Source organism: Anas acuta, chromosome 5, assembly GCF_963932015.1.
Source record: "Anas acuta chromosome 5, bAnaAcu1.1, whole genome shotgun sequence".
Classification (NCBI taxonomy): Eukaryota; Metazoa; Chordata; class Aves; order Anseriformes; family Anatidae; genus Anas; species Anas acuta.
Window position 1 is genome coordinate 467,013 of NC_088983.1, and position 27,968 is coordinate 494,980.

The 27,968-nt window shown below is 53.0% G+C and overlaps 1 protein-coding gene across 3 annotated transcripts in view; it reads left to right on the plus strand.

Moving 5' to 3' along the window:
- The window catches only part of LRFN5 (leucine rich repeat and fibronectin type III domain containing 5), a 53,942-nt gene extending 31,575 nt beyond the window's left edge, over positions 1-22,367 (plus strand). For 2 of the 3 annotated variants that reach the window (XM_068682186.1, XM_068682185.1), the window contains exons 2-3: positions 12,343-13,750; positions 14,408-15,976. In XM_068682186.1, coding sequence (XP_068538287.1) covers positions 12,363-13,750; positions 14,408-15,350 — 2,331 coding nt within the window. In that variant the 5' untranslated portion in view covers positions 12,343-12,362 and the 3' untranslated portion in view covers positions 15,351-15,976. Of the gene's footprint in view, positions 1-12,342; positions 13,751-14,407; positions 15,977-21,958 lie in introns of those variants that run through there. The other variant, XM_068682187.1, reaches the window with a different exon arrangement.
- The last annotated feature ends 5,601 nt before the right edge of the window (positions 22,368-27,968 follow it).

The window sequence follows — 27,968 nt, forward strand, 5'->3', positions numbered from 1 at the left end:
ATGTAGGAAGGGCACAGGCACGCTTGGCTGGATGTTTTCACAGCGGTCTGCGTTTCAGCACAGCAGAATATCGTGGTGGTTACTGACCTGTACCAAACTGGGGCCCAACAGGAGATTGTGTGCTGTGACGGAACGTCAGGGGGTGCAGATGTTGGGGACCGTGGCATCTTGCAGTGAAGTGCCGAGATGCAAAGCAAGTATTGGAACCCAGCAGCAGTGGCTTGACACAGCACGCGCCCAGGCAGCCCTGCACCGCCCTGAGGAGCTGCAGTGTGAAGGCCCTGCTGAGGCTTCGCTGAGGGTGGTGAGCATCACCCGCAGCTGCAGGCAGACCCAGGTGCTGCCGTGTCTGCGGGGAGCCCACAGAGGGGCACGCTGGCTGGGCTGCCCGTGCCACCAGGCGCTGCCCCTCCGGTGGGCACCTGGAGAGCAGGGTGGGGGTGCTGGGGGGCACGGGCGAGCAGGGCCAGGCACTGTCCTGGGCAGGCAGCTGCTGCCCGTGCCGCTGTGCACCCAGCTGGGCTGGGGGGCTCTGCGGGGCACCCCCACGTCCAGCCCCGTGCCTGGTTCTCCTGCAGCCATCCCTGAGATGTTCACCGGTGTCTCTTTCAGAAGCAGCCCTTGTTTGTCTGTACAGGTTTGTTTGTACCCATCTCCTCAGGCTGGTCCCAGGGCCCGTGAGAAGCGCCTCCCAGAGCCCAGCGTGGTCAGGAGGCTGAGGGCGGTCACCTCGCTGGGTTTTCTTATGGCAGAGCTATTAATAAATGCCATAGCTGCAGCCTTGTTCCTACAGCGCCGTGTTGAGTCATGCCATGTATCACTCTCTGCCCCTTCTCTGTGCTACAAATGCCTAATGAGCTGCCTTCGCTTCAGCTTTGCGTGCCTGAGTTTTCTTTCCTGTATGAGTTGCTCAGCATTTAATTTATTGAATTTGAGACGCATTAATTTTAGCCCATAATCGCAGTGGTGGAGCAGAGCTGTGTGCTTGGCCGTGCTCTCAGGGATGCGGTGGCAGCGGCGGTGCAGCAGCTGTGCAGGTGTGCGGTGTGTGTGCGGTGCGCTTCCCGTCTCTGGTGCAGAGGAACCACCACGGCAGCGCCCGTCACACGCTGCCATCAGTGTGCTGGGCAGCAGCTGGTGGCAACAGCACCGTTCTTTGGCATTTTCAGATCATTTTGCTGGGAAACGTGAGAGAGAGACCAAGTAGCGGAGGGCAGAACAGAAAGGGAAGACGAGACAAATTCCTGGGAGTCTCTGCGACTTGCTTCAGCTGTGCTCCTCCTGTCCTCGCCTGCGTGGCAGAGGGCTTGGGGTCTGTGCCGGTGCCGCTGTGACCACAGCTGTGCTGTGCTGGGGCTGGTCCCACAGTGCCATGGAGCTGGGGCTCCACCTTGTCACCGCAATCCATCCGCTGGCACAGGTGCTGCTGCGTCTGTGTAGAAATGCAGAGCTCCCATAGGCTCTTTGGGAAAGAGCTGTGTCAGCAGAAGTGAGGAGGCTGCCTGAAGTGTCCATTTTCCTAGGTTACTGCTGGAAATCCTTTATCCATAAGCAGAGAGCCACGCTTTGTTTACATCGGTACAGGGAATATTATTTTTCCCTTTTGAGGGCTTGGTATTTTGGGGTGCTGTCTGCTCCACTTTGAAATAATCCTAAATCAAAGTGCTGTAGTGGTAAATAAGGGACAGTCACCCTACAGATCACATAGCTGGACGTTGCTTGGGGATGTGAATGGGGGGCTGCTGCTGGAGCTTGGTGGGTGTGGGGAGGCGGTGGCATTGCGTTCCTCAGCTCGAGGTGCGTGTGCCCCGGGGGGGACGTGCGGTCTGGAGGACATGTGCCTGGGCAGGGTGCTGCAGGCGGCCCTGCTGGACCCTGCTGGGGGCTGCACGAGGCGCTCCCCGGAGGTGCTGGCCCAGCCCAGCGGTTCTGTAGCTCTCTGTAGGGGCCTGCCCTCAAATGACCAATTTTCCTTTGCATCATTTCCCGTTATTTCCTGAGTAAGCTTGAGCGACTGTGATGACGCAGGGGAGGTATTTTTTGCCCAGAACTGTGATACAATATACACAAAGATCCTCTGAGGTCAGCGACCAACGAGAGGCTGGGAATTAAGGCGGGATGAGTAATTTTGAAATGATCAGTGGAACTGCAGGCTGAGGTAATCACGTCCCACGCAGCAGGGGATGCGGGGCTAATTTTAGAGCATGCAGAAAGCGTGGTTCCATCCCGGTGAGGGTGGGCGTCTACACGATCCTAGTGTTTGTTTGGGGCTGCCTTCCTGGAAGTGAGCGAGCGTCAGCCCCTCCCAGCAGCGAGGCACAAGGTGTGATGTCCTGGTGATCTCACTCCACGCAGCAAATCCCATTCCCTGCTGGCAGTCCGGGTGCTCGTCCGATGGCTCTGCAGCAGCTGCGCTCCGGCAGTGCGGACCAAGGCTGGAAGCCCCTCTCCCCCCGCCTCTCCCTCCCCCAGCCCAGTCCTGGTGCTGCTCCAAGGCCAGGTCTGCTTTTCAGCTGAGGCAGCTGGAGGAGCCAGAGCAGTCTGCTGATGCATCGGCACGAGGAACGCCTCGTTGCAGCGGCAGTAATTCATCTGCTGTCTCCTCTCTGTTGGCCTGCGTGGCACGTGCTGTGAGCGGCATCTCTGGAAATGCTGTGGGAGGCTTGAGAGCAGCATTGCTGCCGTGGCCGAGCCTCCCCGGGCTGCTCAGGAGAGGAGCAGCCTGGCCTCGTCCAGCAGCAGTTGCCCCCTGGACACACGCTGCCAGCTGCGCACGGTGCCCAGTGCTGCTGGGGGGGCTGCGCTCTGCGGAAGCTATGCCGGGGCTGTGTGCCCATGCCCTCGCTCCAGCCTGGGCAGAGGGCATCAGGAGCTCGTGTCCTGGAGAAAAGATGGCACAGTACTGGCTTGCCCTGCTCTGCTGAAAGGGGCTGCTGTGCCTCGGGCGTGCTGCAGAGAGGCCTGGATCAGGAGGTGCCCCTGGGGAGCTGCACGCACAGGGAGTCACGGCCCGGGGCACCTACACCGAGGCGGCGAGAATCTGCAGTTACATTGGTGCCCTTGATGCATCCTCTGCCAATTTTACACTGATGAGATTTTGAAACAAAGTATTATATCAAAGCACTCCAATCTTACAGGTTATAATAAAATAAACAGACAAAATAAGTGCAAGTAACAACTTGCAAATTGTCTTGAAGATTACGAACAATTTAAGGAAATAGAGTTGCTCATGAAACAGATGAACTGTGGGGAATAAAAAGCCAAACTGCTGCAACACCTCAGTTCTCTGTAGGAATGTAACTGTTTCTTACTGCTTGGCTGTCTCCATAGCCGAGTGACAACTGAGAAAGGTGTAGAATGAGCATTAATAATGGATTTAACAACCTTTTAGTACTGTCCAGGTGACAGCCCCTCTTTGACTGCAGCAACTGGGGACGGTGTTCTGGGAGGGAACGGGGAGGCACTGGGCACGTCTGGTGCTCCCCTGCTGTGGGGATGGCAGTGGCAGCAGGACGCGAGCCCCTGCACCGTGCCGTGACCCTGGGGTGGTGGGGCCAGGGAGAGCAGGGCCTGCCTTGGCACTGCAGGGCTGTGTCACCAGCTGTACCCCACCGCAGCTGGCCAGTAGGGTTGGCTCTACCTGTCTGCCATCATACATGAGCAAATATGCGTAAGATCTGGGCTGTAGTAACAAAGCATCTAGGAAACTGGTGAGCGCTTCAGTAAAGGCCTGTGATAGTCTGTGTAGTCACTTGTTCTGGGGAAAGGCTTACTGTGCGCTGAGGATAAAAAGTGCCGTATTTGTGAATCAAAGCTTTACCTGTTTGGTAATGGTCCATGTTTCACAGTTTTGTTTTTGGCTATGCTGCACGTAGTGGTATCACGCTGCTCCGTGTCATCAGTGCCCTGCGCTACTGGTGTGTGGTACCAGCTCCCAGGGGATGTGTGCTCCTCTCCTTCCTGCCTTGCTGACCACGTGAGAGTGGGCCGGAGGAACTGAAATGCCCCTCCTGAAGAGTGCCTGCGCTGCCCTGGGTGGTGGGGAGCCAGGCCGAGTGCCCAGAGCTGCCGCAGCGTCTGTGCGAGGCCCCAGCCTGGCAGCATCGCGGGGCCCTGAGCCTGCCTGCCCCGCGCTGCCCCTCCCCGGCTTCCTCTTCTGCCCTTCCCTCGCTGCTGTTACTGCCGGCTGGCTGAAATGGCCTCTGACTCCTGGAGCTCTAGGATGTAGTTTTCCTGCCCACACTGCAGCATGGAGGTCTTACTACTTTTTGGTGCAAAATGGGATTTTCTGCCTCAGACAGAACTGGAGAGGCGCTTTGTGGCTCAGCTCAGAGGTCTGTCCCATAGTCCCAGCTCTGCCATGGGCTGCGGGCAGGTGCTCACAGAAAGCCCAGGTGAGCGGGGTGCGGGTCAGGATCCTGTGAGGCACAGCAGCAGCAGCAGAGGAAGGACTTGAAGTGCTGCTCCTCTGTGCACCAGTGCCACCCGGTCCTGCGGAGCAAGCAGCAGTTACTCTCCAGTGCTGCTGCCTTTTCAGCCAACTCTTCACAAAACCTTCCCATGTGTTTGAACGATCTCATACAGACATCGTTCTCTGTGCCAGACACAAGCCTTTCTCTGAGCCTTTCCTACGTCACCTTTTTGACTTCTGGAGATCCGGGGACCAGACAGGCGCAGGGCCTGCCTCTGCCTTGCTCCCAGCCCTGCGGCCCAGGGGTTCGCTGTGCTCAGGGGTTCGCTGTGCTCAGGGGTTCGCTGTGCTCAGGGGTTCGCTGTGCTCAGGGCTGCTGGCGACACGCTCAGGTCCCGGCCAGCTTGGTGCAGGGACGGGCTCACCTTTCATGCTCAGTGCTGTGCCTTGCACACTGGGGATGAAAACAGTGACAGCTTTGCTTGCAGATATCAGCCCAGTGAGCAGTGCGGTCTAGGTCTTACTAGTACTGGTTCTGCTTTCTTTAGAAATCTTTTTAATTAAAATAAATGTTATTTTTCACTTTAATCTTGCTGGTTTAGACCTCATTACGGGGAGAAAAATTGCCTCCCAGAATGCATTACTTCAAGTGTGTATTGCTTGCGGCGGAAGGCTGGAGGAAAACGAGAATAGCTACGCTGAAACAGCTCATTAGCCAGTCTGCCTCCAGCGATGGGCTATACTGCACCAGTTACAGGGAGACCATTCGCTGGGGTGCCCCTGACCACCTCTGCAGTAGCATCAGGCACACAAAAGGGAGGCTGTGGAGCAGGCAGATTTTAATGTTCAGAAAGTTGAGGGTTGCAGCTGCGTTTGTTGCAGTGTTGGAAGCCATTTAACACAGCACTGGCTACAGCATTTCCCTGGCAATGTGCCTCCCCGTGGTGATTAACCTGTTAAATCCTCCAGCAAGCACTGCAGGTGTCCAAACCCCAAAGCAGCCCCTCCTTCTTCCTTGCAAAACTTGGAGGGCAGGGGGACCCCCAGCCGCTGCTCCCCGGTGCCTGTTGCTGCACCAGGGCTGTGGGGCTGTGAGCATTGGGCGCTGCTGGGGTACACGGGTCCTGTCTGTGCTGTGCGGCCCCTGGGAAATTGTGTTTTGAACCGAGTGCTTCTGCTTTCTTAGGTTTCTTTTGTTTCTGATTCGGGAGGACACTCAGGCATGTTTACAAACCATTGACCTTTGTGAAATTGAAGCTCCGCGTTCTCCGCTTAAGTAGTTTTAGCAGATCATAAGCCACATCTCACAGCATCTCTATTTATATGCGCCTGTTTTAGCATGGCTTCCAGATGCCTTTCAAGACTTGTGCCAGCTATTTCCTCATCCTTCATCTCTAGCAGGTGAATATGACCAGCTTCTGGACTTTTTTCCCCACCACAAAATTACATTTGCAAAGACCTTGAAAATCTTCTCCTGAGGCCTGGAGGGATAGGATGTGCAGTCAATAGCTTCTGTCATGACCTTAGCGATGACAGATTATGTCTGAGTCAGGCACCATGTTAGAGCTGGCTCTGACTAGCCAGCAGTGTGCCGTGTTCAGTTTTCCCATGTGCTCGCTGTGTGCAGCACCCTACAATCCAACAGACTCAGATGCAGTGGAAATCATTTGCTAATTAATTACGGCATCCTGCTGCTTCCCTTTGTTACTTAGCTCACAATATGAAAATGAAACTTGTAGCACTGGACACACCAGCAGATGCTACATGAAATCTGCTGAAGTGTATTACTCCAGTGAAGACGGGGGAAAAAAGTCAGCAAGCCGTACATCGGGAACAGGAAGCGATTTCAGTCTGATGTGCCTGCCATTTCATTCCTGTGTCCCCTGGATCAACTCCAGGCAGAAATTTCACATTCATTAGCTGTTTGCATGACCTCAGTTGGTTACTAGAAGCAATGGGTGGTCGTTTACATTCATAGCACGTGCACCTCCAGGCCCTTGGTGCAGGCATCAGAGCTGCTGCTGAACCCTGCTGGCGCCTGAGCCCTGGCCGTGCAGGGCAGGGCAGATGTGACAGTCCCTGGGTGCGGGTGGCTCCAGCCCTCCCACCCCGCGGGTGCTGGGGTGCCCTGGGACGCCGCAGTGACAGCATCCCCCTGGGGCCTGTCCTGGCACCCACGTGTGGCGCTGGGGTCTGCCCATGTTCCCTTGCCTGGCCGAGCATGGTGTGAGGGCACCTCCGTGCTGTTACACAGCACCCAGGGCTGAAGTCTGTGCTCAGAGCATGGCTTTGATGGGGCCTGGTGCAGAGCTCAGAAGCCATGTGGGATAGACCTGGCACAGCGAGAAAAGCTGCGTTGTTGCCCATCACGTCGGCACTTCCCCGGTCAGTTTGCCAGGGCAGAGATCTGCAGTGGGTGACAAGGACAGCTGGTGTCTGCCACACAGCTCACCCCTTGGGGCTGCTTTTAAAGGCCTGGCTTTGGAGCTGGGCTCCCTGGGAGCCGGGAGGCTGCTGGTGTCTCAGCCAGCACCTGCCCGAGCTGGGGCGAGTCCCGAGGGGACCTGTGCACCGGGAGGGCGGCGATGTTGCTCTGGGGAGACGGTTCTAGAGCCTGCATGGCAGTGAGCCACGGAGCCATGCAATTCATGGTTACTTTTTGCAGATGTTGAATAACTCAAAGTGAAGAATCTACTCAATTAAACTAATCTAAACCTTGAGAGCCTTTTTTACTTGAATCCCCAGCATCACACGAGGAGCTGGGGTGTCCCTGCCTTTTTGCAGCAAATTAAAGCAGTGCATACATTCAAGGTGCATACTTTTTGGTCCTTTTTTTTTTTTCTTCTTCTTTTTTATGTTTTTAAGTAAGCCATGAGAATCAGGCAGTGCTTTGCAGAGCTGATGAATAGCCATGAGCTGTGCCATGCTGCTGTCGGTGCGAGGGGCAAGGCATGCTGGGGGACAGGGGGCATGGGCAGACATCCTGTGGGTTTGGCCGTCTCCCCAAATATCTCATCCTTGGTCACTGGCATGGCACAGCGTGCGATGCAGAGCATCTTTGTGAGGAAGCACTCTGCTGGCTTTCAGCAAGGTGGTGAAACACGTCTGGACTGATGTGAGCCCGAGCAGGACCGGGTGCCCTCCCTGTGCTGAGGAGCTGTGCAGGCTGCAGCACGGGCCCCGCAATTCAAAGCCAAGTGCAGTTTCTATTAATTGTAATATCCTGTGCTATTCTTCAGCTGCAAATGTCAGTACATCGTTGTATGACACACAGATTTTAGAGCACTTGTGAGCACTTGTACAAACACATAGCTTTATTTTAAGCTTTGCTCGCATTTATATTGCAACTTACATGACACTTCTAAAAAAAACCCTTGCGAATGATAAGGAACAATTTGACAAGACTAGCTCGGCACTGGGCAGAAGCAGGGACCCCACAGCACCTACAGTTTTCATTAGGACATCTCAGTGTGGAGACAGACCCCCTTGTGGGGCTTGCCCACGATCAGAGAAGAGCCATGCACCCACTTTTCTCTGCTCTCCTCCTTTCTCCCCCAGCACTTGCTGACAGCAGTTTCTCGCACTGCAGCACAAGAGAGCCAATAGACCTGATCGGATTTCAGAACCGCCATGCGGGTGCTGGCTCGGCTCCGTTTCTGGGGCGTGAGCTTTTCTACCAGGACTGTGGGAGGAGAGCAGACCCAAGCTTTGAGGGCAGTGTGGGGCATGGAGTGCTCCCCACCAGGCCTGGCTGCCCAGGCTGGGGCTGGGGCCTGGGGGCTGCTCTGCCGCTGTGCTCCGCTGAGCTCCTGCAGCATGGGACAGGGCAGGATGGGACGGGACGGGACGGGACGGGACGGGACGGGACGGGACGGGACGGGACGGGATGGGACAGGATGGGATGGGACAGGATGGGACGGGACGGGATGGGACAGAATGGGACGGGACGGGACGGGACGGGACGGGATGGGACGGGATGGGACGGGACGGGACGGGACAGAATGGGACGGGACGGGACGGGACGGGATGGGATGGGACGGGACGGGACAGACGCTACCTGGGGGCTCTGGCCTTGCCCCCACCCCATGCCCCTGCCTGGGGGCACATGAAGGAAGAAGTAATCACAAGTGCTTTTCTGTGGTCAGGTGTTCCCCTCCCCAAGTGGCAGCCAAGGGCAGCATTTGCAGGCTGTGCTGGGCTGCCTGCAGCCTCGCTGCCCCGTGTCCCACTCCACAGGGAGGTTTCGCACGTGGGAGCTGCTGACGCCTGCTTTGCCCTGCTGCAAGTTGTTGAGCACACTGTGCCTGTGCTGGTGGATGGGGATGAGTGGGATTCCCGATCCCAGACTGCTCTCTGCCAGCCCTGCTGCCAGACGCAGCCGCCCTCGGGGTGAGGAGCCCTTTCCACAGAGGGGATGCCTCGCTCCGCGGCAGCAGCACGCGTCTGACCGTGCAGCCCTGAGAAGAGAAGTTTGTCACAGATGGGTTGCACTTTTCTGCCTTGTTTGAGGACATTGTGCTCGCCTCCCTTGAGCTTCATCTGCTAGGAAACTGGTCTCAGCTGCATCTTCGAGGTGAGGAGCTCCCCAAGGGGGCTGCTGCAGAGGATGCTGCTGAGGAAGGCTCTAGGCTCTGTGTGCTGGGAGGGGATGGACATGGCTCACACAGCACCTCTGCCCGGACAAGTGCTCCACGCTGTGGGAGCAGCGTTTGGCTGGCAGTGCCACGCGTTGCCCTCATGGCACGACTGTGCCCACACGGTGCTTCCTGCGGTCAGGGGGTCTTTGGGCTCAGCAAAGGGGTGGCCCCGGGGTGCCCTGCCATGGGCTGGGGCTCCCTTCCCCTGTGTATGTCCCACAACCTGGGGCTGCCATGAGCCCCCCACCCACCCCGTTACTGTTTCACTGGCTCAGCTGGTCAGAAGAAGGCTGGGAACTGGGAGGCTGCTTGAAGCTGTGCTTGCTCTCAGATAAGTTGCCTGTGAAGGCAGTTGCAGGAGGTGGAAATGGTTAGACCAAGGGTTAGGTCCCGTCTGGCACAGGAGGCGAGTGACCTGGCAGTTATGGAGGGCGAACAGGGTACCTGCGGGGCTGGCCTGCGGCACCAGCTCTGCTGGGGGCTGCGCAGCGTCAGGAACAGGGGCACTGCGGGTAGGCTTTAAGGTTGCGTTTGCTTATGTCGCCGTTTTGTTTGTAACAGTCTTTCCAAACTTGTCATCTGAAGCTTTACCCTCTGCTTTTCTGAAATGCACCTTGCTGACTTTGTTTTAATCCTGCGTAGCTCTGAAAATGAACTTGGCTGAATCTGAGAAACGCTGAGCGCCTTACTTTAATCACAGCTACAAATCTAAATTAGCTCTATTGTATTAGCAAATCTAAATGAGTATGGTGTTCCCAAGCCAGGATTGTTTGGGGACCTCAGCATGGTAAGCTGTGAAGTTCATTTTGAATCTGTGTGCACCAGATCCAGGCTAAAAGAGAAAATCCTGCCTGGAACGGGTGGGCAACTGCAGTGGTTGCTCAGGGAGGTGGCTCTGGGGGGGGGGGTTCCCAGCGGGCTCGGGGTGTTGTGCAAGGTGGGTTATTTCTGCAGAACTTCCTTAGCTCACGGCCGGTGTCAGAACTGTCCTTTAGTTCTGTTTGCATCTGCAGAACAACCCCGATGTACAATGCTGACACAAGAGGTACAAAATTTAACCCACAAAATATATTTAAACACTGCTCAGGAGATTTGCTTTCTGCTACAATTAATGCAAAAAATTATCCCCAACAGAGTGCAAAAGGTTTCGTCCTAAAGTTTTACAGTTTCTGACAAGAGCAGGCTGCCTCCCGTGAGGTTAACGGAAAGGGGAAACAAATTTAATTGGTGCATTTATAGCCCAAGAACGGCCAGTTTCCACCGGAGGAGTCCCATATAAATTGGTGCCATGTTGGATTGTATAGCGAGCAAATTGCACTCTCAGCTGGCTGTAAAAAGTAAATTTGTTTTTATATCCTTTTCCAGTTGTCAGATAAATAGCAGTTCTCTTCAGCAAGCCTTGCTGGTGCGTGGCAGCACAGCGGACGTGCTGGCAGGTGCCAGGAGCCGGGCTCCCCTGCTCGGAGCCACCCCCTGCCAGGCCCCATGGGAGGAAGGCCTGGGGTGCCGGTGGGGCTGTGGGGAGCACTGGGAGCGAGTACCGGCTGCCCAGAGCTGGCAGCACGCTGAGCACGAGCAGCTTCACTCATCAGGAGGCCATATGTTTGGGGATTTCACCAGGGGTCTGGGACGGTTCCCAACACTGCCATAGCAATAGGCCCTGCCTTCAGTGGCATATCCATTTTTGAACATAAATACGACAGTTAAAGACTTCTTTTTTCATTTGATGTTATTTTCCTTAATGAGGACTTACTGGTTATAGTCAGTAGTCATGAGAAATATTAGCAAAAGAGAAAAAAAATAGTGTTGAAAGGCAGGTTTTAGGGACTGGTATTTTGACTTACCCTTGCTGCAGCTTAGGTTTGCATGGCAGCATGGATTGACTATAGATAGACTAGACAACAGGAGATTTAATTATTGTTGTAATATTAAATACCTTTAAATATCTGTGAAGATTCAAGAGCCCTGCATATGGTTAGCTTTGAAACTTTATTTTACATTATTTTTGTTAGTACACTTCTAGGATGATGATGTGTCTGAATAATCTGGTCTGTATGTGAAGTGTTTTAGCAATCCCAGAGGAATCTGACTGCTTCATTTCCGTTGCGGAGTCCTCCTGAAGACAGTTGCTTAAAACTGAGCAGTTTTTCTCCTCAAACTCATACGTATTGTTCAGCAGGGCTGTGTTTCTGCCCACGCTCCTCACTTCTGGCAGGGAGGCAGACCTGGCACACCACTGTCTCCATCCACCAGTGGGTACTGCAGTGAGTGTGCTGTGACAAAGGGGTGTTCAGAAACTGGTGGCATAGCACTTGTGGAGTTTTTAGCAGAGTCACTGAGAGACGATTTCATTTAATTGGTGTGGGCACGGTTCTTATCTTCCTTGTTTTCATACTCTGTGAGGATACTGGATCTAGCAATGTAAAAGATAAGGCTAATTGAACTGTCAGGGTTTCTGGGATAAGAGTGCAGCACTGCTGTGGCATCAGGGAAAACAGCAATACTCTAAAATTAGTCCATGTTCCACTTTTATTAAGATTGCTATTGTTTTGTGGTTGTTTTTATTTTATTTTATTTTATTTTATTTTATTTTATTTTATTTTATTTTATTTTATTTTATTTTATTTTATTTTATTTTATTCCTGCCTTTTTATCTTTGTTTGCTTGCTTTATTCACGTTTTTGTTTATTTGTTTTTTTTTGAATGACACAAAATTAGCTCCTTCTGGGTTTATTCTGAAAATAGCATTAAGAGTTTAAATGTTCAGTAGAAATGGCTATAAACCTACTGAATGATTTAGATGCCACAGAGAATTTTAGCTTAGCATGTAAAGCACACATGAAACATTCCTTCTTTCCAATATGCAAATGGAATTATCACAAAGAGGCTCTAGATCATGAGGTCAAGAGCATCTCTGAAAGTTCAGTGACTGCTTTGCAAGTCTGTGGATGAGCTCTAGCAGGAGGGGCTCACAAGGCACCACTGCTGCAACATGTGGTGCCACCAACTGCTTCCGAACCGCTTTGTCATTTGCATATAAATGTGTACATGTCCGTATATATATGTCTGTATCCATACATATAAAAATCTCAGTTGTTCTTCTGGAAGGTATTGCAGAAGCTCCTATGTCAGGATATGGACAATTATAAGACATCTGGTACTAAGATGAGAAAGAAAGACGGTTATATGAACCTCAGTTTCATGATTTAACCATAAATGGTTTGTCTTTATTTTTTTTAATGATCTTACTTGCTAATCTTGCCAGCATTAACAGCCATTTTTTCTTCTTTACAGGCTCGTGAACCTAATCTACAATGGAAAAACTGCTTTTGTTTCTGCTGTTCATTGGCGTAGCAGTGAGAGCTCAGATCTGCCCAAAGCGCTGTGTCTGTCAGATTTTGTCTCCGAACCTTGCGACCCTTTGTGCCAAGAAAGGGCTCTTATTTGTTCCACCAAACATTGACAGGAGGACCGTGGAATTAAGGCTGGCAGACAACTTTGTTACAAATATTAAAAGGAAAGACTTTGCCAATATGACCAGCCTTGTGGACCTGACGTTGTCCAGGAATACAATAAGTTTTATCACACCTCACGCATTTGCTGACTTGCGCAATTTGCGGGCTTTGCATTTGAACAGCAACCGATTGACTAAAATCACCAATGACATGTTCAGTGGACTCTCCAATCTTCATCACTTGATACTTAACAACAACCAGCTGACTCTGATTTCTTCCACAGCTTTTGATGACGTTTTAGCTCTTGAGGAATTGGATTTGTCGTACAACAATCTGGAAACCATCCCCTGGGATGCCGTGGAGAAGATGGTTAGTTTGCATACTCTCAGTCTAGACCACAATATGATTGACCATATTCCTAAAGGGACCTTCTCCCACCTCCACAAGATGACCAGGTTAGATGTCACGTCTAACAAACTGCAGAAGCTACCGCCTGATCCTCTCTTCCAGCGAGCTCAGGTATTGGCAACCTCAGGAATTATCAGCCCCTCTACTTTTGCGTTAAGCTTTGGTGGAAACCCTTTGCATTGCAACTGTGAGCTTCTGTGGCTGAGGCGCCTTTCCAGGGAAGACGACCTGGAGACATGTGCTTCTCCCCAGCTCTTGTCTGGCCGGTACTTCTGGTCAATCCCTGAGGAGGAGTTCCTGTGCGAGCCTCCTCTCATTACCAGGCACACCCACGAGCTGAGGGTGCTGGAGGGCCAAAGGGCAGCGCTGAGGTGCAAGGCCCGGGGGGATCCAGAACCAGCAATTCATTGGATTTCACCTGAGGGCAAACTTATTTCTAATGCAACGAGGTCTGTGGTGTACGACAACGGGACGCTCGACATCCTCATAACGACGGTGAAGGACACGGGCTCTTTCACCTGCATTGCTTCCAACCCAGCTGGGGAAGCCACACAGACAGTGGACCTGCACATAATTAAACTCCCTCACCTGCTGAACAGTACTAACCACATCCACGAGCCTGACCCTGGCTCCTCGGATATCTCTACGTCCACCAAGTCAGGCTCTAATGCGAGCAGCAGCAATGGGGATACTAAAGTCAGCCAAGACAAGAAGGTGGTCGTCGCTGAAGCAACATCATCTACTGCTCTGCTGAAATTCAATTTTCAAAGAAACATACCTGGAATACGCATGTTCCAGATCCAGTACAATGGTACTTACGATGACTCCCTGGTTTACAGGTAAGGCAGAGCCAGCCCAGCCCATGCCCAGGGCCCCTCCTGGCTGGGTGCTCTCCGCTCCTCCAGCGGCCGGCGGTGCGAGCCTGCTGGAGCAGTACTGTGGTGCTCAGCTCGCAGATAGGGCAATTGCTCTGAGTGCTCTTATTTTTGGTAATCCAAACAGACCTCTAATCCTCTAAAGTAATCTGATTAGCAAAAGGATTGTGAAGTTAGATGAGCTAAGTGGATGTTAACTCTCTCAGTTTTATGAAAACACAGGGAAAACACTGCCCGTGAATGTGTTCCTGTGAGCGCGCCCAGGCTGCTGTGGCAGTGCCCGTGCAGGAGCAGTGCGGGGATGTGCTGTGCACCCTGGGTGGATTTGTTCTGAGTCTCGGCTGTAACAGTCGCACCTTTCAAAACTCTATTTTTCTTAATTTCATCTATGTTTTCACTATGGTCTTTCTCAAGATGGGCTCGGCCGAGCAGAGCTGTGCAGGGGGAGTGTGGCGGTGCCTGCTGCCGCACCAGAGCCAAGGCAGCTAGGGGAGGCTGGATGGGCAGGACGGGAGGACTGAGGCCCTGGTGGGGTCAGCATGGCTGGGGGCTCCGGCAGCTGGGGTGGGAGGTGGCTCCGGGTCTTCTGGGTCTGTTGACGCCAATCTCCTTGTCCCCCAGAATGATACCTCCCACGAGCAAAACCTTCCTGGTCAACAACCTGGCTGCGGGGACTGTGTACGACCTGTGCGTCTTGGCCATCTACGATGACGGGATCACCTCGCTGACTGCCACCCGCGTCGTGGGGTGCACGCAGTTCACCACCGAGCAGGATTATGTGCGCTGCCATTTCATGCAGTCCCAGTTCCTGGGGGGGACCATGATTATCATCATTGGTGGGATCATCGTGGCCTCGGTGCTCGTGTTCATCATCATCCTCATGATCCGCTACAAGGTGTGCAACAACAACGGGCAGCAGAAGGCCACCAAGGTCAGCAACGTGTACTCGCAGACGAACGGGGCTCAGATGCAGGGCTGCGGCGGGGTGCTGTCCCAGTCCGTGTCCAAGCAGGCTGTCGGGCACGAGGAGGGCGTCCAGTGCTGCAAGGCTGCTGGTGACGGCACCGCCCCCTCACCGGAGGCCGGCTCTGGCCAGGACGCCGCCACCACTACCTCCGCTTTGCCTCACGCGTGGACTTCCAGCGCTTCTGCCCCCCAGAAGCAGAAGCGGAAGCCGGGGCCAAAGCCAGGCAGCGAGCCGCAGAGTGAAGCTGTGACGAATATCGAGTCCCAAAACACTAACAGAAATAACTCCACTGCTCTGCAGCTAGCTAGCCGTCCCCCCGACTCTGACAAAGGGGCCCCCACGTACAAAAGAGCACAATCAAAGCCAAGTAAGTTTCTCACTTTGCCAGCCGCCACGTCCAGAGCCAAGCGCAGGCTGTCGCTGGGCGGGGAGCTGCTGCAGTGCCGCTGCCACCTGCACGCCCCGGGCGCGGGCGGACTGTGCTCCAGGCGCAGCCTCTCCGTGAACGGGATGCTGACCCAGGCAGGCCGCTCTGACGGGGAGAGTGGAAAAGCAACTTTCTCGAGTTCTGAGTGGATATTGGAAAGCACTGTGTGACCTGCCTTTTGTTTTAATCTTTATTTTTTAATTTAATTTTTATTTAGGTGAAAAACAAAGCACCAAACGTTGTGTGAAACTCCATCTCCTAGGGAATGGGATTTGGAAGTCCACTGTTGTCTCGCTGATTAATGGCTTGTTCTTGCGGGGTTCTCTATAAGCCACCCAGTGCACACAGGGTTTTATTTAGTTTCCATTTTGTTTTATTTATTATCAAAACTGAAGGCAACATTGAGAGATTAAAAGAAAAAAAAAGAAAAATATTAAAGGGTGAAAAAAGCATGATACAGCACCAGTGCCTTCCCTACTCTAGGACTGGCTTCCTGGTTCTGCAGTAGCAGAAAACAAAAGAGAGAGTTTTCACAGAAAAAGCCTTTTATAAAGGAAATGAAATTTCCTCCAAGCTAACAAATAACCACTTCTGGATCAATCAGTAAAATATTTTTTAAAATGGTCAGACTGTATATTTCTTTTCCGTGACAATGGTGTTGCCTTTGTTTTTAGGCAGATGCTGTACAGAAACAACAACATTGTGTTGTTATCTTGTGTAAAATAAAATACTCACTCGGTACACCCAGCCGGCCTCACGGTATCTGCCCACCCTCAGCCCTGCCCGGCGCAGACAAGGAGAAGGAGGAGGAGGAGGAGAAGGAGGAGGAGGAGGAGGAGGAGGAGTGGGGCAGGGGAGCACTGGGGCAAGGGTCCCCCTCTGTCCAGAGCCGGGGTATCGGTGCCAAAGCCGGGAAAACTGCGGCCTTTCAGCAGCAGTGTCCGGGGCCAATACCTGGCCGATTGCTCCCAGCTCGTGCGAAGCTTGGTTTGCTGCATGGGACCTGAATTTGTTGAGCTCCAAGGAGAGCACTGGCAGCTCGGGATGGCAGGGGGTGACGAGGGCAGGGGTGGTGATGGCAATCTGGTCTGTCTGGGCCTATTTCCTCTAAGTGCTACAGTTTGCATCAGGCCACGATGTAAAGACAAGCATATGGCAATAAGTGGTAACAGTTGAAACACCCACGTTGTGAGGATGACAAATGTGCTGCTGCTCTGCTCATTCTAAAGAAAAATTTACAATTACTATTAATTAAACTTGTAAGGTCATTGTGTTTAAATCAAAGACAGCTTAACTGAGCAATTCCAGTGGATTCTCAGATGCTAAACACTGGTTTTAATATAGGCTTTGTGACCATTAAAGCGATACAATAGTTAAATTTTATACCCCCTGTGCTTGTGCTTGAAGGAAATACAACCCAAGCAGATGCTGGAAGATGTCCTGGCTCTAAGCCAGCACATGCATGCAGCAGGTCGGCCCCAGGGCTGTCGTGGAAGGGGGCTTCTCCTCGCAGTCCTCTGGGACCCTGCCGCCGAGGTGCCCCAGCTCTGCCCCGGGGCATGCAAAACCTTCGGAGGGTCTTGGCTGCAGTGTGCCGCTCCCTGCCTTGGCTGTCTGTCTGGGAAGCGTGGATCCTGGGTGGGGGTGGTGTAAAGCACAGGAAAAGAAGAGGCTGTTTCTTTTTTAGAAAGCCCTTTTTCTTCTTTGGAAGTGCAGAGACCAGAAAGGAAACGAAGCCTCAAAATTAGAATACCCGTTTCCTGCTGGAAAAGCTAAAAACATCCCTCCAAATTTCTCTGGAAGATCACATTCTTCTAGAGAGGATGTATGCACATAAATTAGCTAGTAAAATAGTGCACCACCAGAGACAGTGATATATTTGTCAAAGTGATGGTAGTTTGAAAATGAAGGCATTGTCAAGTATAGGAAAAATGAGTACTTACGTGCCCCATTGAGGAGCAGAATCTCTGCAGGTAGTACCTTCCCTTTGTGCTTGGGTAAGGAGACAGCTCTAAAGGTTTTCTGCTGAGGTACTTGTTTTAATTGTGCGTTTTAAAAACATCAAATGAAAATGCTTTATATGTTGTCTAAAATTGGACGTGTGTCTAATGTTTTGTGAAGGTGCTAAAATATTAATAGCTTCTGGGGGCTTAGGGGGCTTTATTTTTATATTTTTGATTTTTTACTCTAAGGAATCGATTTTCTAAACACTGAAGCTGAGTATTCTGTCCACAGTGCATTTGTATAAGCAGCTTAGAAGGACCATATGTCACCGTGTTTGATTTAATTCTGTGCTAATATTGCAGGAACACTTAGACCTGGAAAGCTGAGGTTTCTTCTCATGCAGCTTTCTCTCTTCATCAGACGAGTATCCATTGGGTATGCACTGAGCCACTGCCACTGCAGTAAATGTACAGCAGGACGTTTCACTTTATTTGGGCTTGATTCCACAGAAAGCCGTGTGGAGGAGGAAATTCTGTCCTTTCTGTTCTGCACAACCAGAGGCTGCCAACAGTTAGAGGCAGAAAAAGTGCTGAGATATTGCTTGATCAGAAGAATAACATTTATATATGTTTGTTCAATGACGTGCTGGAAAATTTTCTAGTTCTTCGGAAACAAAAGTGTGCATTTAATGAATCCAAGCCAGGAGTACCCTGCTGCGGGTGCTTGGTGCTCACACTGGCAGGCCCTGGGAGCTCGGGTGCTGGCGGGGTGCTGCTGAGACTCGCAGGGCTCTGCTGTGCCGGGCCCTGCTCCTGGCTGAGCGCCTCTGGCCCGGGGCTGTGCAAGGTGTGTGCGGCACCGCAGGCAGCAGGCAGAACCGTGCTGCTGCAGGTACCACCCGGCCTGCGGGTTGGCTGCCTTTTAATGATGCCTCTTGAAAATAGGTTTTACTCCTACTAAAATTTCTGGCACGTGCTTCCTCCTACATCTTTCGAAATGCACTCGTAATCCCTTTTCCAGAGCATGGTTGTTCTGCTATGGAGGTCTGGTACAAATAATGTTTGGATGGAGAAGCAGGGCTTTGTTGGATAAAAAGTTTGTTGTGTTAGCTTTTCTTTCTGTGCTGCTTTCTGCTTATGTTTTGGACATGTTCTTGACAGTGAATATATGGTACTGCTCAGCTCTGGGTGCAAATGTGGCTTTATTTCTGGCAACGTGTCCTGGTTTGCTTGAAGCCTCCTCCCAGGCAGCCGTGCAGCCCTGCGGTAGATAACAATGGATGGGGAGGATGCGGCTGCCAGCAGGGTGCCAGGCAGAGGTCCGGCAGGGGCCGGAGGTGTTTGTGGCCCAGCGGGCGATGCCCGTGGAGGGCTGCGGAGTCGTGCCTGCCCTGTGCCGCAGGCTGCCACCCTGCCCTGTGCCACTGGTGCTGGCGGCCGCCACGTGGCTGCAGGGACACGTCCCGTGGTGGCTGGGCAGATCCTGGCAGGGACGGCGGGAGGCGGTGGCAGGTCCCGTTCCTGCCGTGCTGCTCTGCCGGCGTCCTCGTGGCCGTGCCTGGTGTGCAGCGTGGCGCCAGCGCCTGTCCCAGCAGGACACCCGCGGCTGGTGCTGCACCCAGCAGAGCTGCTGGAGGCTGGAGCTGTGCTCCCCGCGGAGCAGAGCTGGTTGCATGTTCCCGGAGGTCTGCTGGCTGCTGCCTCGTGCTCGCACGTTGCGGTCCTGAGTAACGCGAGCCAGCTGCGTGCCTGCAGAGCAGCACGAGCCAGCCGCTCGATGCCAAGCTCTGGTGGGTGGCAGTCCCGCAGGGCCGGCTGGCTGTGGGTCCTGCTGCAGCCTGCTGTCCCTGTGCCCACTGCCCACGTGTCCTTCAAAAAGCACAGCGTAGCTCTTCCTGCGTCGCCTGTAAAACCAGCACCCAGAGCCGCAGCAGGCACTGTGCAGGGAGAGGCAGTGGGTTCTGTCCCCAGTGATTGATCCAACAAGCAAAAGTAATGGTCACGGTTGTTATCACTTACTGTTGCTTCTCGTGTTAATTGGGAGAAACTGGAAGCTCAGAAGTACTGCTGGCAGAGTGGCAACATTTGTCAACCTCGCAATATCTCCCGAAAATTTACTGCCCTGTTCTTTTAAGGTGCTGCTTGTAACAAGTGATGTTCTCTTGCTCTCTTAAAGCAACAATAACAACAGTAACAGAACAGCACAATGCCTTTCCCATGGTAACTTAGTAAGTAATTTTAAGGTAGGTCAAAGTTCGGGTTAAAAAAAAAAAGCAAAAACACAGCAAAATCAATAGGGTCCTGCTTACTGAAAACATGTCTCCAGTACTTTGCTTTTGCAAATGTCTTTCTGCACGCCTTCTAGCTCAGCACTGACCATGACACCAAAACGCTGATTGCCTCTGCAGCTGCGGGCTGTGGCAGCGTCTCCTCTCCTCTGTGCAGACGTGCAAGCGTGCGCTTTTGTCACAGGTGTGGTGCACCGGCTGCGCGCCATCATTTTAAAGGAAAATACTCCTACTGCACACAGGAAAACTTTCCCTGTATAGAGAAACAAGCAGATCTATAGATACAACAAGAACAAGCAATCTATAGATAAACAGCTACAGCCTAACAGTGTTGTGCAAGGAAAGCACTGCCCCAGGGGTGTCTCCCACCTCTCCCACCCTGGGGTGCCCAGGCCCCCGTTGGGGCGGTGCTCCCGGTGCCCCCGGCAGGCAGCCTGCCCGCAGCACCCCGCTGAGCCTGCACCCCCTGCAAGGCCGTGGTGCTCCCCGCTGCGCCTGCACCAGCGCTGCCATGTCCCTGGGCACCGGGGCAGAGAGGGGATGGCAGCACTGACTGTCCCACGAGGGCTGCGGGGAGGTGGCTGCATTAGGCACATGCGCTTCGATGTTGGATGGAGTCAACATCATACAGTGAAAAGAACAAATGTGCCGTGTTCTGAGACACTCTTTGAAGGCTGTGGCCTTGCTTTCACAGCAACGCAGGTGTCTGTGAAGCAAAAGTGTGCAGGTTAGTGGGGCCAAAACTGAATGGGTTAAAGCATGTACAGCCTGGCATCAGTAATACAAGACCAAGAAAAGGCAAATCCTACTGATCTTGCTGATAGTAAGCTTTTAATACAATTGATTTATTCACAGAGCCAGGCGTGAAGGCTGCTGCTTTAGCAAGAAGGAAGCTTAGCTTGCAAGGAAAGAAACTAAAAAAGAAAAAAGCAAACATGGCAAATTGCTGGCTGCAGAGAGACCACGAGTTTCAAACTTTGTCTCTGTGGAAGTAAGCAGGATGAGCTGTGCTGCTCTTGTTGTGCTGGAACAAGCCGTGTCCCTCAGGCCGTTAGAAGTTGTTATTAAATTGATATCAACCTCCCAATTGATAGAAATTAATAACAATTGGTAACAATTGTTATCAATGGGAAATTGGGAGCAAATCCATGTGCCTACCTTGATGCCACAATGCGTGTCCCCCAGGGGAAGCCTGGTCAGTGCTGGGGGGCACCTCTGGAGGGGCTACCCCTTGCCCCGCAGGAGGGCGGCCACATGCTGGAGACAGGAGAGCAGAGGAGGGGGTGCATTTCCCTGCTTTTTTCCCCCCGTCTGTAGCTAGAGCAGCGGGTCCCCAGCACCGCAAGTGCACTGGGAGCTGCTGCCCTCCTACACGTGCAGCATGCTGGTGGGGCTGCCCGAGCCTGTGGGGGCTACCGGGGGCAGCTTTTAGTGTGGGAATAGTCACAGCATGTCCCAGCCTGATGCGGAGCCTCATGGGCACTCGTTCATTGAACTCCTGGCTTTGCCCTGCAGCTGCTTTCAAGGCTGGCTCAGCACAGCTGCCTAGCTGGCCGGGGCTGTGCCATGGGGGCCCATTTCCTCTGTCATGTTGAAGCTGCCTTTTAAGGGTGACTTCTGCTGGTGCTGGAGCCCTGTGAGACACCGGGTGAGCCCGCAAGGTGCAGCATTTCTGTGGCTGCGAGGAGCCACAGGGCCACTGCGGAGCAGCTTTGGTCTCCCAGCATCAATGGGGATTTTGTGTTTAAGCCATGCCGTCTCTTCTGCACAGCAAATTTCATTTGGAGAGGACAATGAGAAGGAAGATGAAGGGTTCTGGCACCTTCCCTCTACTCCCTTGTGCTCCTTTGGGTGGGGTGGTGGTGGGCAGCACAACCTTCCTATGGGGTCAGTGGGCAGGGAGCCCCCCAGGCCCCGGCGCTTGGCTTCACGCAGCTGGGAGAGCTGTGACCCACAGCAAGCCAAGGGTGAGCCGAAAGCAGGGTGCCCGGCTGGCTGCAGGGTACCGCAGCCTGGTGTTCCCAAAGGTAAGTGAGGCTGCGGGCCGGCAGGCAGCGAGGCCGCAGCCCTCCCCGCGCGGCAGTGGCTCCCCGAGGAGCGGGGTGCCCTGTGCCACCTGCTCTCCCTGCTCCCTGCAGCGCACAGTGCGGTTGCTCAGGGACAGCACTTACAAACCTGCACGTTTTCCACAGAGTGACTTTTTCACTTGCATGTACACCTTGCAAGGGCCAGTGCTGGACACGTGCCCACCCACTGCTTTCTTTTGGTGTTTTCACTTCTGTGCACACTTCTGAAACTGTACTAGGAGCTGAAATCCTTGCCGTAGAAGAGGGCTTCAACTTGGAGAAGGCAAAAGCCAATCTAGAAAATGGAAAATCCTGATTCTGGAACAATGATCTTTACCTGGTCGTTGCTTTATGTGGGCATTGTTTGCTTGTTCATTTGCCTTTTGCAGCAGGGGGCCAGCCAGCAGTCCTGCTGCAGCTGAGCGAAAGGCCCGACCCTGCGCTTTGCCCCTCACTGTCTCTGTTCTGTCTCTTTGCACAGAAGCTGACTCGAAGGACACCTGCCCTCCTCCGCTCCCTGAGAACGTTGCCACCGACGTTTTTACTCGGCAGAAAACAAAACGATTCCATCGCAGTGAAGATTGATGTGTTGAACCGTGCTCACTCCCATCAAAACTCTTACTTGAAGCCACGGCCAAAGCCAAGAGGCCGTGGAGGTTGGCTGCGTCGGATAAACTTCCTTCCCCAGTTCACAGATTCCCCATCTCCCATCTGCCACATTAAGTCTAAATTCCTTTTTTTCTGGTGTCTGAGGTTTTTATAAAACTAATGATGAAAAATTTGGTGGCAACAGCTGCAGTACCGGTCATGTTAAACGTTGCCAGTGGTGAGTTCACAAACTGTAAACATGGTAGCTTATATCACCTTAACGAATAAATGTTTTACTACGATGGAGCTGGCATGTGGGTTGATTCGGAGGGCAGTGCCCGGGGCTGTGACACCTCCTGTGTGCGGGTGCTGCTGCCCCGTGGCCACGGCCCCGAGTGCGGTGTGGGACTGGTGCCGCAGTGCTGCTGGTGCTGTGGTGCGGGCAGGACACTGCCTGCGCCTTGCCCCTGGTCCCCTCGGGAAGAGCCGCCTGGATCTCGCCCACCCCAGGGCTGGGAGCGGGGAGGGGAGCCCCTCCTGCCCCTGGGCACCACCAAAACGCTGCCTTTGCACCCGCGTCTCTCTCCTCCAGACAGGACCCTGGGGGTGCGGCTGTGTTCGGGCTCCCTGTGCTCCTGCAGCACCAGCCCTGGGCGCGCTGCCGGTCCTGAGTCAGGGCAGCCCTCGGGGGGCTGGGGCCCGGGGCAGGCGGGAGCTGCAGGGGCTGCAGCTGGGGGCTGCGGGGGCTGCAGCTGCCTGTGGCTGCGCCAGCGCCTTTGGCACACTCTGGTCCTGCATGACACCGAGACTTCCCATCATGGCTTGCTTTTCAAACAAGATGAAGGGTTTTATTTTTTTTCTTTGCCATTAAGAATTCCACATGGCTTCCAGAGATAACATCTTTAGCAGAAAACGCAGTGAATCCAGCACACCTAAAGAACAGCCGGTGGAAGCATTGCCGGTGGGGCTGGCTGTGTGGAGGGCAGGTGCTGGTGCTGCCCAAGCACCGCGGCCCTGTCCCATCCCCACGGCTCCCAGGGGCAGCTGCTGATGCCCTGTGCAGATGGGACACCAGCCCAGATGCCCGTCCGAGGGGCTCACCTGGGCCGGGCTGTGGAGCTGCACGGGGCAAGCAGCAGGGGCACGGGCTCACCCAGGCTGAGTGTGTGCAGGAGGCGTGGGGCTGGTCCGGCCCCGCAGACCCTAGGGATGAATGGTCAGGGCTTTGTCCAGTGCACTAGAATGCCGGATAGACATTTAAAGAGGAAAACCCATCAGTTTTGATCAGGAATTGGACTCAATGCTCTTTCATGAAGCATGACCTGGGATCTTTCTGGCACTGCACATAGACTGGATTCTACTTGGCTTATAACAGCACATATTGCTCTTCCCTTTCCTTACTGCGCAGTGTAATTGGGGTTTGAATTCTGGAAAAGGATGAGCCCAAAATAAACTACTTAAAAAAAAATATGTTTGGTGGAATCAGTCCATGAAATCACCACAGCTCTGACTGCAGACCCCGCTGACCCCTTGTGCAGACGGAGGATGAGTGGCCTTTCCTGGAGGAAGCCTGTGAAACAGCCAAGTAGTGTGAAACCATGATTCAGAGATGGGGCTATAAGAAGAAATGAGAGGTTGTTTCTTCCTTTTGACATTCTGCATTAGGCTGTGCAGCTGCTGAAACCTTATTAAACCAACAAGCTCCAAATTCTTCCTGCAAAGACCGTATCAGCTCTCAGGATTTCATTTCACATTAATACCATGTTATTACCCTCAGTCAATGGCTCCAATTTCAAGCTTTCACGCACATAGCAGAGCTGTTTTTCCCTTGCTGATTACTCTTTATGTCCTTTTAATTAATTGTCAAGGTAAGTTCCACCTGTCAGCTCAATGTTAGTTAGAAATCCAGATTTCACCGTGGTCAGATTTGCAGAAGATGTGAGTCAGATTTTGCAAAAAAAAACCCTGCAATATCTGAAGAGCAGAGCTTGCCACCTGCACTCTGCCTTTAATAGCCCTGTTGGTGGGCTAGCAGTGGGGGACTGCTTTAGCTTGGATAGTTTAATGGCATTTCATCCATACATTCAGAGATTAGAGGAATATCAACAAGCAAAAATGACTTGTTAAAGAAAAATAGAATTTGGATACTTACTGAACAATCATGCCAATCGTCTCTGTTGATGAAGCTAGAGATAACACTGGCCCACTAGCAGCATTTCCTGACACCTGCGTGTGCCAGCGTCCCCACCTCGGCGGGCAGCAGCCCTCAGCCAGGCTCCACCAGCTGGGGGCCGGGCAGCGCTCAGTGGGCAGCAGCTCGCAGCCACCGCTGCTGCTCACCACAGCAGGTGAATGGATTAACACCGGGAAGTGCTTTTCTTAACAGGTTGAGAAAGCTCAGGACATGTCTGTAGGTGACAAGGAGGCAGTGGGAACCGGTGGAGAGAGACAGACAAGGATACAGACCCCCAGGGCGCACCGGTGGTGGAGGCTGCGGGCAGCCCAGGTGCTGGCAGTGTGACCAGCGGCACCTCCGCGCACACCGTGACCAGCAGCACCCCCATGCACACCATGACCAGTGGCACCTCCGCGCACACCGTGACCAGCAGCACCTCTGTGCACACCCTGTGCCCCGGGTGTCCCAGCAAGAGGCAGCCGGGCTGTGCAGCCTGTGGGCTGCTGTTGCTCTGGCGGTCCTGTGCTGCACCAAGGACAGCTACTTGGGAAATTTCTGATTAAACTTTGTTCCCACAGAAGTATGCAGACTTACCATGATCTTGTTCTGTTTCAGTTGTGTCTTTTTTGTTTTGTTTTGTTTTGTTTTTCCAGTGGGAGAAAAATAAATGAAGAAAAAACTTGTTTTCAGAGAAAAATGAAACCCTCGAGCAGCCCATAGAGGAATGGTTCCTGGGAAGCAGAAAGCCCAGATGTGACTAGATCTGCAGTGGGGATTTACATTTTCATCTTCCATATCTGATGCAAACATCACTCGCTAACGCCCCAAGCTGTAATCCCAAATTAGCACAGGCCTTTCTGTTCTCTCTGCTGCTGGCAGGAGAGAATTGCCTTGTCGTGTGCTTACTGCAACCGAGGGACACCGGGACAGCTCTTGTCCTGCTCAGCTGTGACGAAGCACTACGGAGTTACTGATGAACGCACTGCTGCCCAGCAGGGAACTGGAACTGTGGCTGTTGTACCTGGGAATGCCATCTCTTGCCGTTCCAGGAGTGGGAATTGCTGGAGTGCCCTTTCCCCATGCTTTAGAGAGGGAGGGAGGCTGTATCCTGGCTGCAAAGTATTCTTGGAGCATCGCCCCGACCTCACTGCACGAGGAGGACCGCAAGGAGACCTGTTCCTGTAGCATCTTTCAGCCGTCAGTAAGCAGGGTCCCAGGCTACCCCAGCAGAGCAGTGACCCCAGCACTAAAAGCCCGTTCTCTCTAAGCCTGCTTGTCCTCTTGCTTTAATGAGAGAGTCGTCTTCACAGATCTCCGTACCAGGCATGCAGGACTGAGGAGGCGTGCACCCAGACACTAGCCATGGGTGTCAAGGACACAGTATTAAACAAGACTGAGTTTAACAGGCACTTCAAACAACGTGCTTGGTCTTTGTTTGTTTGTTTGCTTTTAAGTCTCCTGAAAGCTTCACTAGGCCACGGAGGCACTTCAGGCAGCCCTTCCAGGTTGTCCATCCAGCACAGGGTGGCCTGGCCCGAGCTCAGCAAGGACTCCACTCCTCTGGGATGTTTCCATCGGGGCAGGTGGACATGCACCATGCAGGATACGTGTGCTGCAAGCCAGCCTTCTGATTGCTACTCCAGCTCTGGGATTTCAGGGTCACTTCCACAGAAATCTGAAATAACTGCCCAGTTTGTTCACATGTCCAGTGCCGGTGGATGGTGGATGTGTGCCGTTTGCCTGGTGTGTGGAAAACAGCCAAAGAAACAGCTAAGTACTGGTTACTTTGATATTAGTAAATGTTTTCCTCCCTCACTGATTTGGAGAGTTTGTTCTGTGAGCTCTGCAGTTTGCTCCTTGTGCACCTCCACAAGCTGTCTGCGGCCCCAGTCCCTCCCGGTGTGTGGGGACAAGCAGGTGTCCCCGCTCCGTTCCTCCGCTGCCTTCCGTGCTGTCCCTGCCCTGCAGCCCCCTGCCAGGGCCCTGGGCTGAGTGCCTGCTCCTGCCAAGCACTGCTGAGCGCTGTCACCCCAGGGCTGCTCTCCAGTGGTGGTGTAGAAAACCCAGGAACAAAAGCCAGCGGGAGAGAAGATGTGGTGGTGATGTGCTCCAGCTGCTGTTGCCAGAGCTCCTGGCACCCCTTACCCCGGGGTCTCACTGTAAGGCCCCAGGAGGGGACGCGCTGTCCACGGGCCACAGACAGACACCAGGCAGCTGCTGCCAGCCCCCGGCCCACTCCCACCTCGTGGGATGGGGTCTGCGTGTGCCAGGCTGCTGCCCGCGGTCCTGTGCAGGATACGGCATCTGCCCGTGGGGGGACACCAGCTCCACAGGATGGACAGTGACAGATCAGAAATTTATCTATAATAAAAAAAAGCCTACTGGAAATTAAAGCAGTGGAAAGTAAACATAGAAACAGTCCGGCTGTCGGGATCAGGAGGACTGGGGATGCTGTCTGCAATGTGCAGTCCAGTCCTTTCCCATTGCGGAGTACAGCCTCACATAATCTTGCCAATAAATGAATCAGGCCCTGCCCAAAGCCTAGTTAGACCTCTCCTCTCTGCAAATCCTCCTGAGGGATCTTTCCAAGACATTTATCAGACATTTTTATTTGCTGACAACTTGCACCACTTCTTTTTTGCTAGTATTGCCTCATAACACAGATAACTTTTTTCTACCCTAGGTATTTTCCTACCAGCATATCAGTATCAGGAGTCATACCTGTGTTCGTTTTGCTGTTCTGAAGCACAATGAATGTAGTGATTTTGCACACTGGCCAAAAATGTGTACAGTCACACTGCCACCACCACTGCCACCACTCTGAGAGAGGCGGCACCAGCCTTCCACCAGCACAAGGCAGCTGCAAGCACCTCAGCAGCTGGTTCCTTGGAGGAGCCCCGGGGATGCAGCTGCACACACGTTATGGGGCACAGGGTGCATGCTCTCAGCTGTATGTGTGTTGGAAGGTGGTGTGCCCCCAGCTCCTGCCCTGGCAGTTCTGGGGCCAGCAGAGAAACCCTTAATCTTTGAGCCATGGGCCACCTTTTAAGTTACCACTTGCTTTCTGGGATTTTGTTTCTATAAACCGTCTTATACATATGATGTTTGAGGTGGGCTGGTTCAGCTTTAACACAAGCCAGTGGATGATGAATGTCAAATAGGCTCCCAAGGAGGCTGTAAGACAGTCGAAAATGTGTGAGACAAGGAGGAAGTCAACACACTGCTGTCACCCGCCTTGATGCAGACATTTCACTGTAGACTAATGACCTCGCAACCCCTTTTTCCAGTTATATTAGAAATAACACAGGCCTTTGGAATTATTTCACATTATAATATCCATTGCTGTATCTATGCTCATGCTTCTAAATGACAGTAATTATACAGCTCTTAAACAGCCATTCTTTTCTAAGTAGTCTAATATTTGTCTTCATTATTTAGGAGTATTCATCCCTAAAAAATTGTCTGACCTTTAAAGTCCTAAAATCCAACTGAATTTTAAAACACATTGAATCTAATCTGTGCCCGGACCAATCTCCTCCTGCCACTGTCTTGGAGGACAAATGTGACTGCAGTGGGTAATTCACTGCTGGCACCGTATCTCTCCTGAGTGTGTGTGAGACAAACAGCTTCTTGTTTGGTAGCACCTTGTCCCTGGGCTCTGGGGGAAAGGCATGGGAGAGGCAGGCAGCGCGTGGTCCCACACCGTCTGGGCAGATGCTTACAGGGG